This window comes from Staurois parvus, unplaced genomic scaffold, assembly GCF_062004578.1.
Source record: "Staurois parvus isolate SC_StPar_1 unplaced genomic scaffold, SC_StPar_1.0 ptg000708l, whole genome shotgun sequence".
Taxonomy (NCBI): Eukaryota; Metazoa; Chordata; class Amphibia; order Anura; family Ranidae; genus Staurois; species Staurois parvus.
The window spans coordinates 279914-292550 of NW_028318504.1; the positions used below are offsets into that span (position 1 = coordinate 279914).

The 12637-nt window shown below is 44.6% G+C and overlaps 1 protein-coding gene across 2 annotated transcripts in view; it reads left to right on the plus strand.

Annotated features, from left to right (window-relative positions):
• The window catches only part of PANK2 (pantothenate kinase 2), a 56248-nt gene extending 44490 nt beyond the window's left edge, over window positions 1-11758 (plus strand). For both annotated transcript variants that reach the window (XM_089653350.1, XM_089653351.1), the window contains exons 6-7: window positions 1863-1988; window positions 6203-11758. In XM_089653350.1, coding sequence (XP_089509476.1) covers window positions 1863-1988; window positions 6203-6259 — 183 coding nt within the window. In that variant the 3' untranslated portion in view covers window positions 6260-11758. The remainder of the gene's footprint in view (window positions 1-1862; window positions 1989-6202) is intronic.
• The last annotated feature ends 879 nt before the right edge of the window (window positions 11759-12637 follow it).

A 12637-nucleotide genomic window follows, 5' to 3' on the forward strand; every position in this document is an offset into this window, starting at 1 on the left:
CCTATAAGGGGAGGAGCTTCCAGCCTGGCCGGCCGCTCATAACGCACAGGGAAGAGGGAGCGGGCCAATCAGTGTGCTGGTGTTCAGCGTGAGAGGCTCACAGCAAGCCGGGAATGTGGGACACCCTGCCGAGCCCCTCCGGCCGCCCTCACCACTACCTCATAGAGTCTGCATGTGGGCGGACCCGCTTGGAGACGGATCGAGAAGCGGTTTCTCGGTTCCTAAGACCATCGGAAATATGCGTTTTCTGATTGGTCTTAGGCGACCCCTGTGAAAGGGTCATTCGACACCCAAAGGGGACGCGACCCACAGGTTGAGAACCACTGAACTAGATAAAACAGATTGTTAAACAGGCAAGGGAAGCCAAAACCACAAGAGTGTCCTTTAAATTGTATGTAAACCCAGAATCTATTTTTCAGTATTTTTGGTATTGTGGATCACTGTATTCAGTTGTCTTCCAAGCAAGGTGTGTGTGTGTCTGGCTCCTGCCACAGCAGGGATTTATTTTCCTGGGTGCTTCCAGCCCTCGTTTTTTCATGTGCAGGAATAAATTTAGTTTAACAGAGAATGACTCCTCAGAACTGTAATGACAATATATAGACATGGGAACCATTGCAAAAAGGACACAGCGTAATAGTCAGTGAGAGATATAAGGATTAGAAAAAGGTGGTTTGCTGCCCCAGCATCTGCAAATATCTAAAGTATCAGTTTTGTATGGACTGATGCTTTAATTTATTACATTTGCTGACACGATGGCTATTTTTTTTACCTATTTTGTTGTGTACATTTTGTGGTTTCTTTTGCAAAAGCTCTTATTACTAAACATACTGAGCTGCTTTCCCGAAATAGATCTGTGATCTCTGTGTAAGATTCAGTCATTGCCATTGACAACAATGTGTATGTAGATAAAAATGGCCGACAGTAATAATTTAAAGCAAACTGGTGCCAATATTAAAGCAGGGTAGGCAGCTTTAGCAATTACCTATGTGATAAAACTGTAACTCATGCCTGTGGGTGACAGTCTTGCAATGCCTTCTGGGATTTGTAGTTTCACCATAGTTGGAGTTCTGAGGTAGCCTATCCCTGCACTAAAGTAATTGCATATTCTGAATAGACAGTAAAAGCATTTTAAAACGTTAAGTCCTCACTTGCTCCTTGTAAATATAGACACTGTGGAGAAATTAATATTCAGGGTTTACAGCAGAGTCACGGAAAGCTGAGCTGGTTTCTTATTCCTTTCTATTTTCACAGAATCTTGCCTCTAATGACATGGCAGGTGTTTTCTAAGCTGTTAGAAATCCACTGAAACCTGACTTCAAAGTCTTTACTGTGATCCGAGGATCTTTTGAGAATGAATTGTTTCACAGTACAAACAGCTAGAGAAGTCAGGGATGAATTGTTTCAGAGCTCTTGAATGTTGATAATTGAATGTTTATAGTTTGGGCAAAGGTGCACTTAAAAGTGGCTTTAAAGGCTAAAGTTTGGGTTTTTGTTTTTTTTTTTTACCCTTTAATGTGTTCTATGAATTAGGCTTTAAAAAAAAGAAAAGAAAATACCTTCTGTATGCAGCTTCCCCCCCCCCCAAACCCCCACCATCCCATGGACATAGAGCCAGATTGGGAGTGAGCCCACATGAGCGCCCCCATGGCAAGCTCATGGGGGCACCCAGCTGGGGGGGGGGAGCCGAGAGCGCCAGTGGGGGACCCGATAAGAGGATCGGCCCTGTTCTGTGTAAAACCATTGCACAGAGCAGGTGAGTATAACATGTTTTGTTGTTTTTAGAAATTACAATTTTTATCCTTTACAATGGCTGTAATGATTGGCTATATACACGGTAACTCTTTCTCTCTTTGTTCTGACAGAATATCAGCCAAGTGGTGTTTGTGGGTAACTTCTTGCGGATTAATACCATTTCTATGAAGCTCTTGGCCTATGCTCTGGATTACTGGTCTAAAGGACAGCTCAAGGCCCTCTTCATGGAGCATGAGGTGAGATGATGGGGAGTGGGGGTTCTTGTCTTGGGGGACTTTAATAAAATGTGCAAATCAAGATTTAAACAATTCCTTCATAAGAAGTATCCAATACAACACCACTGATTATTTATAAAGCTGTTCAGGATTTTGTCGCTGCATATTTTTTTCTATATTTAAAGAAGAACTGAACTCTGGAAGCTGTGGCCAAAAAAGGCGGGCAGAGGGGCAATTACAAGTATTGCATGTGGTCTCCCTGCAGCTTGTTTCCCACTGCTGACTCGCCATGCCTTGTTCTGCACTGCATGTCTGTGTGGAGGTGGCCATCTTGGTAGAGGCAGGTTTTTGCTTTCTCATGTGAAAACATCCAGCAAGAACAGTGGATAGCCTAATAGTGATATCGCCAAATTTCCTGAGACTAGTAGTCGGAGGCAGCAGTGCCTTAGATCTCACACCGCAGATATGAAGCTGTAGGCACCCTCACATATCAGAAAGTGCACTGCTAATTTTCAGGAGGAATTCAGAGCAAAAGGTACATTTTCCTGGGTGCTGCTGGGGCACAATTAAAGGATATGTTCACCTTTCAACAAAAAATAATAAATTCACATTGTTTTTGCAGGTAAAAAAAATGAGCATTTATTTTTTTTCTTGTAGGAGCCTGGAAGGCATTGCACTAGTAATGATCAGATTGCTGGTGCCATGCAAGACTCCTGTTGACCTGTCAGTATATCTGCTTGGTCGTACCACAGCACCACAGTAGTCCATTCAGGACTACAAGCCAACAGCCGCTAAGGCTGTCGGTACTTGTAGTTTCTCATTCACAGAACACCGTGAATGAGTGGCACAGCTGGGCGGGTGTAACATGTTATGAAAGGTGAGTGTATCTTTTAACATTTCTCGCTGTCCCCTATACCATAGCAAATCCTCACTTCGCTTTTTTTTTTTTTTTTTTTCTGGCCCACTTCAGCAAAGGTGAAAATAGTCCAATCTATTATGATTGGAGAAGCAGTTAATGAGAAGGGTAGGCCTTATGGTGCAGGCAATTATTTAGCATTTCCAGTATGTAGGAGGCCCTGGCTCTATGAGAGATCTCAGAAACATACCTAGAAAATAAAGATCTATATTAGTGGAAAAGTTGGTATCGTGTAAACGTTAATACGACAGAGGGTGGTAAATAGTAAAGAAAATAAGAATCTAGAGAGTTACTGTGGTAGTAGGTATAAGCTACTGAATAGAGGGAGGAAAAGTGGTTTTGCACAGAGCAGCCCCTCTCTTCCTCGGTTCCCCAGCTTGGTGTTCCAAGCTCTTCCCCTCCCTGCCAAGTGCTCCCATAGCAAGCCACTTGCTATAGGGGCACTCGTGCATGCTTGCTCCAGAGGCCCGCTTTGTGTGTCAGTTGACAGAGAGCGTGGCTCAGCCCAGTACCCCGCACTGGCTGTGATTGATGGCAGTGGGAGCCAGTGACTTCTGCTTCTGTCTCTCAGCCAACGAGGAAGGAGAGAGCCAGCACATAGTTGAATCTAGAGGGGGCTCAGGTAAGTATTGCGGGGCTGGGAGGGGGGCAGCTGTACACAGAGGTTTTTTATCCTCATGCATAGAATGCACAAAGGTAAATAATCTTCCGCCTTTATAACTACTTTAAGTATAAAGTATTGCATGGAGGTTTGCATAGATGTCACTGGCACATAGCACTTTCTATAGAGTTGCATAGATGTCACTGGCACATAGCACTTTCTATAGACCGTTATTATGTATAATCATGTATATCTAGATATTCATAGTGTTATCTGAATACACTAACCTATAGGTAGAAAGGAATTTTAAGCGCTACACATAAAGAGGTATTATATTTACCTTGGACTGTGACTCATATTACTGCTGACATGCTGAGATAGAAATGGGAAGGAATAGTGGAATGGAAGGATATGTGTGTATGTAGTCCAGAGACCCTGAATCAAGACGGCAGACAACAATCTTAGTGTGTGTGCATGGAACAGCTTGTGGTGATGAGGTTTCTTGTGGACAAAGGTGTAAAAGCCGTGGATATCTAGAGAAGACTTCAAGCACAGTACAGTGATGAGATGCTAAGCTGCAGTAAGATGGCTGTAGGTCCGTCGGTGTCCAAGGATGGTTCAGGCGTACTGACAAATCTTTCTGTGCCAAAGCTTTCCAGGCATTGGTTAAAGTATTACTAAACCCAGGACCCTGCATTCACTATATCTGGTCTTCCAGGACCCCGCATTCACTATATCCGGTCTCCCCGGACCCTGCATTCACTATATCTGGTCTCCCCGGACCCTGCATTCACTATATCCGGTCTCCCCGGACCTCGCATTCACTATATCCGGTCTCCCCGGACCCTGCAGTCACTATATCCGGTCTTCCAGGACCCCACATTCACTATATCTGGTCTCCCCGGACCCCGCATTCACTATATCTGGTCTCCCCGGACCCCGCATTCACTATATCTGGTCTCCCCGGACCCCGCATTCACTATATCTGGTCTCCCCGGACCCCGCATTCACTATATCTGGTCTTCCAGGACCCTGCATTCACTATATCTGGTTTCCCCGGACCCCGCATTCACTATATCTGGTCTCCCCGGACCCCGCATTCACTATATCTGGTCTCCCCGGACCCTGCATTCACTATATCCGGTCTCCCCGGACCCTGCAGTCACTATATCCGGTCTCCCCGGACCCTGGAGTCACTATATCCGGTCTCCCCGGACCCTGCATTCACTATATCTGGTCTCCCCGGACCCTGCATTCACTATATCTGGTCTCCCCGGACCCTGCATTCACTATATCCGGTCTCCCCGGACCCTGCATTCACTATATCCGGTCTCCCCGGACCCTGCATTCACTATATCCGGTCTCCCCGGACCCTGCATTCACTATATCCGGTCTCCCCGGACCCTGCATTCACTATATCTGGTCTCCCCGGACCCTGCATTCACTATATCCGGTCTCCCCGGACCCTGCAGTCACTATATCCGGTCTCCCCGGACCCTGCAGTCACTATATCCGGTCTCCCCGGACCCTGCAGTCACTATATCCGGTCTCCCCGGACCCTGCAGTCACTATATCCGGTCTCCCCGGACCCTGCATTCACTATATCTGGTCTCCCCGGACCCTGCATTCACTATATCTGGTCTCCCCGGACCCTGCATTCACTATATCTGGTCTCTCACAGTACACAGAACATGGAAATGTAATTATTTTAGTAAATATAAACTGCTAAATACCTTTTTCTCATCAGTAGTTGGAGCAGTCTTGTGACTTCTATCAGTGTCCAGCATCAGTTAAAGCTTGTAGGAGGTATTTTCTTTCTGCTCTAGGAGAATGCAGAACCCCTGACCTTTGTCTTTACAGTGTTGATTGGCCCGGTGCTGATCACATGCACCCTCCCAAAGAAAAAAAAAACCCCTCTAGCAATGCTCACCAAACTGAGCATGTGCAGAGTGACTCCACGAAATGTCTTATCAGGAGATGAGGAGAATGCTGGAAGAAGGGGAGGATTAGAGATGCCAGGGTCAAACAGTGTTGTTACACAATGCAGAGGATTAACCCCTTAGGTTCCACAGTGAGTATAACAAGCACGCTTTACTGCAAATACAGACTAATTGTACTGTTGTGGGTTTAGTAACACTTTAAATGCTGAGATAAGTGTAAAAAAGTAGCAGAGGAGTATGTCGAAAAATAAATGCAGTTTCCACTCATTGAAATCTGTTCTCATAAGTTCCGGTTTGACTTGAACGCTCGTATGTTTCTGCATTGCCACACACAAGCTGAACTAAGAGCTCTGGTTTGCAGTGGACAGGTCTGCTGTGTACTGTGATGAGTGGGAAAGGGGGCTGCCTAGGTGGGCCGGAATTTAGAGCTGGTTTCACTGGGGAATTTTGAGTCCAGTCAGATGTCCCCACCATATTTATGGGTCTGCCTGCCCACCTCGGGGTGCTCCCTCTCCTCCTCCTTTCCCCCTAATGTAATGTGTTTTTAAAGTGTAAGTCCACGTTGAACGTTTTTTTCATATGTTCATATTCTTACCCTGAGTAGCCAAGAAACCATCTGTGTAAATAATATCGTTACCTGTGTGTTCTATGCCGAGGTTGTTGGTTTGTAGACTACACATATGCTGATTTGGCAGACCATGACTATCTGTTTTGTGTAGATGACCTCCTCCTTGGTGTTCTTCTATATCGATGATCAATGTCTGTTTTTCTCTTGCAGGGTTATTTTGGAGCAGTCGGAGCATTGCTGGAGCTGCTGACAACAACAACAACCTGATCACCTATCTCATTATCTGAGTCCCCAGTCCAAGCCATATCTATATATTTATCAACTGGGTAAATTGGCATGTAAAAAAAAGTTAGTTACATGTGTATGCATGTACACCTCTGCAGACTAGGCCAGCTCTGGGCTTTGATTTCATCTTGAAATCTTAAAGTGGACCTGAACTCAAAAATTTAATATTTGCTATGTTATAGGTAACATCTAAAACGTAAATTGTGCCTAAGCAATACCACATAAAATATTACCATGTTGTCCTAATTCCTCCCGGAATACAGTGGTGCACTTCCTGTGCCTAGGCTCTCCTGTTCTGTAGCCTCAAAGCTGTTTATTTGCAGTGTGAGATCTTGTAAGGCACTGCTGGCTGTGATTGCTACTCCAAGCATTTCCAGAGTACAGGTCCTCTTTAATTAAGATTTTCAGGAAATCCCCTGATGGTTCATAAGTTTCACAAAGAGGTAACCTCTCCAAACAGCTCCCAGGTGGTGTTGGGATCTGGAGCCTTAATTCCTGACTTCTCCTGCAGTGCCACCTACTGATGAAATCTGGTATCACAGTGCAGCCATTAAATGCAGATCTGCTGCATGAAACTGTGTTTCAGTGGGCCGTTTAGGAACAGTGAATTGGGCCCCACTGTTTATAAAGTAATGGGTTCCTTTCTAGGTTGCTGATTGTAGGTGTCCTAGTTACATAGGAGTGCCATTTTCCTAATATAATTGTTGCAGTGTTAATTCTATGGTTTAGAGCAACAGTGGGGTTATGACCCATGGCAACCAATCAGAAATCAGTGTGAGACTAACTACACCAAACTGCTGCCGTCTACGCTGATTTGGTTGCTAGGGCTTACTCCACACCACTGCCCCATGTCTCTGAACAAGGCTCTGTCTTTTTAGGCTGTAAATGGCATTTTCTATCTGAGTTTAGGTCGTTTACTGGTAGCACAAGTCATCTGGTGCCAAACAGCAACCTGAAAAGCTCATCCACCAAGAAAATTTCACATGAAAGCTGTTACATAAAGTTTTGTTACTGAGAGGCCTAGAAGGCTTAGTTTGCAATGAGAGTACAGCGAGATGTACAGATTTAAGAGTCTGTTTAGGATGAACGCCAGTGGCTTGGATGGCTGGCCAGGTTCTTACAGCCCTCAGGCAACTTCCTACCAGGATTACCAGCTCTGCCTCCAGCCGCAGTCCTAGCCATCTCATCTCTGCATTAGAAAAAGCAGTGTTGTTGCAAAGGGGAAAGAGGTGACCATATTCCGCCTAGTTGATTTGTACAATTGGTTATCAATTTCCCCTACCTATTACCTTGACTATATATACTCTACAGGTCCTGATGATAGGTATTCAGGGGGATCCTCCATGAAGGGAGGAACATTGCACTGACTGCAGCAGTCTATAGTCTTGAAACTGTAACACAAGTCATTAGAAGGTTTGTACAATGACCAGGGAAATTCATAACCAATTGTGTGCAATCAAAACAAAATCTCCTGTCTCAGGCTCCGAACTCAGCTGAGATGGTTGTTTATGCAATAAATGAGGACCTGGGTGGTGACTTCGCACTGCGGGGTGTAAGAATCTGGCAAAGGAGTCTCCATGCTGGTATCCATCTATAACAGATGCATTCTGAGTGGCATTCTATTGAAAGTGACTGTCAACTTAAAAAAAAAAAAATATTTGTTGCGCTCTGCAAGAGAGGGTTGGATTTACCTACCTGTCTCTATGTACGTTTTGTAGAATTTTTGATCTTTTGCACAGAAATGCGGAGGTATTGTAGATGCTTGCTTTTACTACAAGGTGCTGACCCTCCTACTTCATTACAGAACACAGTAGTGATGTAGAATCCAGGGGATGGAACCATAGCATGTTGTTGTGGGGCAGATCTCCTAACACTTCTGTAAGGTGGTTTGCAGGTGTCTGCAAAACTCTGAAGATTACACAAAATGGCATTGGAACAGACGAGTCTAAAAACCACCTTTTGGAACAGGCAAGTGGAAAAACCACCTTTTGCAGGTAGTTTGTATATATGCAACTGGGTCTCTTTTTGAAATTTTTTATTTTTCTTCCAGTTTTTTTTTACGCTTTCTATTTTTTCTACTTTTATACGATTTTTGCTTTTGTACCCAAGGACTCCTTTATTTGTAACACTCAGGGGAACTGTGGCCCAGCATGTTTTGCCTACCAGCAGCACAAGGCTGGCAGTTTATCTGTGAAAAGTCTGTAATAACCATTCGCCCTTCTTTTGTATTACCCGATCAAAGGGTGTCAATGAGTTATGACACCCTTTGTGTTCCCCTTAGTAGCTGTGCTCAGTCTCTTCTGTGCCTGTGGTTACTACAGTGCAGTTTGGGTGCCCAACAGCAAGTTTATCGATTTGGACTGAACAATGAGGGCTTGTTACACTCACTAAAACTGACCACAAATTATCTCATGATGGCTACAGCTGGTTTTAGAAGTGTGCGTATGTATGGGCAAACCCAAAAAATTTGGATTTTTTTTTTTCTTTTTTTTTTTGCTCTCCATAAGTCTTTTTAATTGAGGGACACCACTTGATGATGAGCAGCCTAGGGATATACTACGCTAGGCGCGTAAAGACTAGATGTTTATGTAAATCATTGTACCTGTGTTCAGCAGATCACAGGTGCAATTCCAGTCTCCTGCAGACTGTCAGTGTATCTGTCTGCCCATACCTCGTACAGGCAGGCAGTTACTAAATGGCAGGAAGAATGTATTTACTACTAGACTGCTCACCAGCACCTAGGTAGTTCAGTGAGAACTATAAGCCGTTGGCCGCAGTGGATGATGGTAGTTGTAGGTCTCTCAATCACAGAACTGTGAATAAATGACCCAGCTAGGTGGGCAGAGCCCCACACAAAAGTTTTTTCAAAACAGCGGGTCTGGGGAGAAGATCCTGGCCCTCTGTCAGAATATGGGCTTGGGTGGGGTGATTTTTGTGGGGGCTGCTTATTTAGCAGTAAATGTAATACAGGTGTAACATGTTGTGATATGTGAACTTATCTTTTAAAGTTTTTATTTATTTTTTTTTTGGTAGGCTCTTCCTTTTGTTCAGGTGCCTCCTTAGCAAGCTCGGCACTAAGGAGACACTAATGGGTGCATGTTCCATTTGTTCCTGTGCCAAGCTGTGTGTGTCCATAGACCTACACAGTACCAGAAAGCCATGTTCCCACTCCCTCTTCACAGGAACTTGTCTGATGGCAGCAAGAGCCTATGGCTTCTAGTTTCTCCTCTGAAACCAGAAAGTAAAGGGAGCATTGCTAGATCTAGCCAAGGTGACTTGGGCTAGGTAAGTATTTAGAGATGTGGGTAGGACAGGTATTGGAGTGTTTCTCTGCATTAGATAAACAACGTTTACACTTTAGTACTTTAGTCTCCCGCAGCTCTGGTTCTGATAACTGCAAGGAATCCCCAGATACACTAGACCAGTGTTTCTCAACTCCAGTCCTCATGGACCCCCAACAGGTCATGTTTTCAGGATTTCCATTATTTTGCACAGGTGATTTGATCAGTTTCACTGCCTTAGTAATTACCACAGCTGTTTCATCTGAGGGAAATCCTGAAAACAGGACCTGTTGGGGGTCCATGAGGACTGGAGTTGAGAAACGCTGCACTAGACTGACTTGAAGCAGATTTCTGCTCAGGTGGGTAATCACTGCCAGCTGCAGGACTGTCGAAGAAAAAACGGCTGTATACTTGATGAACTGGGAAAACCTGTCTGTCTGTTAACTAGAAAGACTTCAGTCTGAATCTACCAGTAGCTGTTGATAGAAAAAAAAAAATCTTGAAATTCAAGCAAAAAATTGCAGGAACCTGACTAATTTTGATCCGTGTGTAGCCCTCTCTGTTCAACAGAAGCTGGGCATTAGGCTGCTTGCTGTAAAACCAGCATTCGGTCAGTGAATGCAGCCAATGGGTTGGAGCGGTTGATCGGTGTATTCTGATGGCAAAAAAGTCCTGCTGTCAGAATACAGACAAAGTGGGGAGGATTTTTGCCATCCACCTTGAATGTTTGGATAGAGAACGCATTTCATTTTCTCATTCAGCTGGCTGGCTGAATGAAGAAAAAAAAAAAAAAAAGACTACTATATGGCCAGCTTAAAGTGTTACTAAACCCTGCATTCACTATATCTGGTCTCCCCGGACCCTATATTCACTATATCCGGTCTCCCCGGACCCTGCATTCACTATATCTGGTCTCCCCGGACCCCGCATTCACTATATCTGGTCTCCCCGGACCCCGCATTCACTATATCTGGTCTCCCCGGACCCTGCATTCACTATATCTGGTCTCCCCGGACCCCGCATTCACTATATCTGGTCTCCCTGGACCCCGCATTTACTATATCTGGTCTCTCTGGACCCCGCATTCACTATATCTGTTCTCCCCGGACCCCGCATTCACTATATCTGTTCTCCCCGGACCCTGCATTCACTATATCCAGTCGCCCCGGGCCCTGCATTCACTATATCCGGTCGCCCCGGGCCCTGCATTCACTATATCCGGTCGCCCCGGGCCCTGCATTCACTATATCCGGTCGCCCCGGGCCCTGCATTCACTATATCCGGTCGCCCCGGGCCCTGCATTCACTATATCCGGTCGCCCCGGGCCCTGCATTCACTATATCCGGTCGCCCCGGGCCCTGCATTCACTATATCCGGTCGCCCCGGGCCCTGCATTCACTATATCCAGTCTCCCCGGACCCTGCATTCACTATATCTGGTCTCCCACAGTACACAGAACATGGAAATGCAATTATTTTACTAAATATAAACTGCTAAATACCTTTTCTCATCAGCAGTTAGAGCAGTCTTGTGACTTCTGTCAGTGTCCAGCAGAGCACTGGTTACACCTTGTAGGACCTGAGCTCTGTCTGGAGATTGCTGATTGGCCCTGTACTGATCACATGCAGTCTCCAAAGAAAAAAAAAAAGCTAGCAATACATAACAAACTGAGCATGTGCAGCTTGCCTCTAGCCTTTGTTCTATCAGGAGATATTTGAGAGACACTAGAAGAAGGGGAGGATCAAACATCCTTTTTACACAATGCAGAGGTTTAACCCCTTAGGTTCCACAGTGAGAATAACAAGCATGCTTTACTGCAAATACAGACTGATTGTACTGCTGTGGGTTTAGTAACACTTTAAGACCTACTAGGAACCCTCTAGGAAGTGATTGACCCTGTCATTGCCCATCCTTTGGAGACCTTTAATCCTGCCTCTTTTGTATATTGTTCTCTGTCTACTGTCTGTTTTCTTACTTTCTCACTATTTTTATGTGTATGTGAATCACACAATCTGATGAGAATTGAATAAACAGCAGAGCTGTTCAATGTATACTTGGATGTTACAAATTCTCTATTGTGCCTAAATAACAGTTCCTGTTTAACTGTTTCTTTATGTGGAGCAGGATGAAAGCCCTGTACCTTTTTTATATGGTGGATCATTTTATTTATCTTTTAAATAAAATTACAATGTTCTACAAAGCTGTTTTTTTGTGGTATTAGTTCCGTGTGTGTGTCCGTGTGTGTGTCCGTGTGTGTGTCCGTGTGTGTGTCCGTGTGTGTGTGTGTGTCCGTGTGTGTGGTGTGTGTCCCATCAAACCATAAGCTGGCCACATACTAGTACAATTTTTCAAGGATGTTTTTTTAATTTTCTAATCTTTACTGGGGTCAAATCGATGAAAATTTTTTCTCTAATGAATTTCTAACAGGACATGTGGTTTTCACTGAAGAAAGTCCATTCGTGCCAAAATCGAATGAAATTTTTGGGAAAAAAGTTTTTTTTTTTTTCCCATTGTTTTCAACCATTTTCAATTGAACACTTCTAGGAGGGGGTCCATTACTAATCTACACTCACTCATGCTATCCTGCATCCACTCCTACATGGGAGAGTACCTGCATAGACTCGCCAGTGGGTGTGCATGTATAGGTTTTGAGTTGTACACAGACCATCTTCTCTGCGCTCGGGTTCTTCTGAAACCAACTTTTTGCTGCTTTTACAGTTTCTGTCATCAACTGCTATGGACAGAAGTTACCATGGAAAATGATACTGATGTTGCGTGGATGCACATTTTGGGGAGGATTGACACACGGGGAGATTTGCTAAAGCTGGAGCACTCAGAATCTGGTGCAGCTGTGCATGGTAGCCAGTCAGCTGCTAACTTGAGCTTGTTCAATTAACTGGTTCTCTCTCGTTCTGGGTAGACATCATACACAGCGGATGACAGATCACTGTACCTGCTGTCATTGCCATGTGTTTGCTGAGACCAGTAACAGCAGATCACATGACAATTGTACACAATAGATAGCTTTCATTCATGCCATACATTGTGTACTATTGTGTTGCTCTCTGTGATTGGTCAC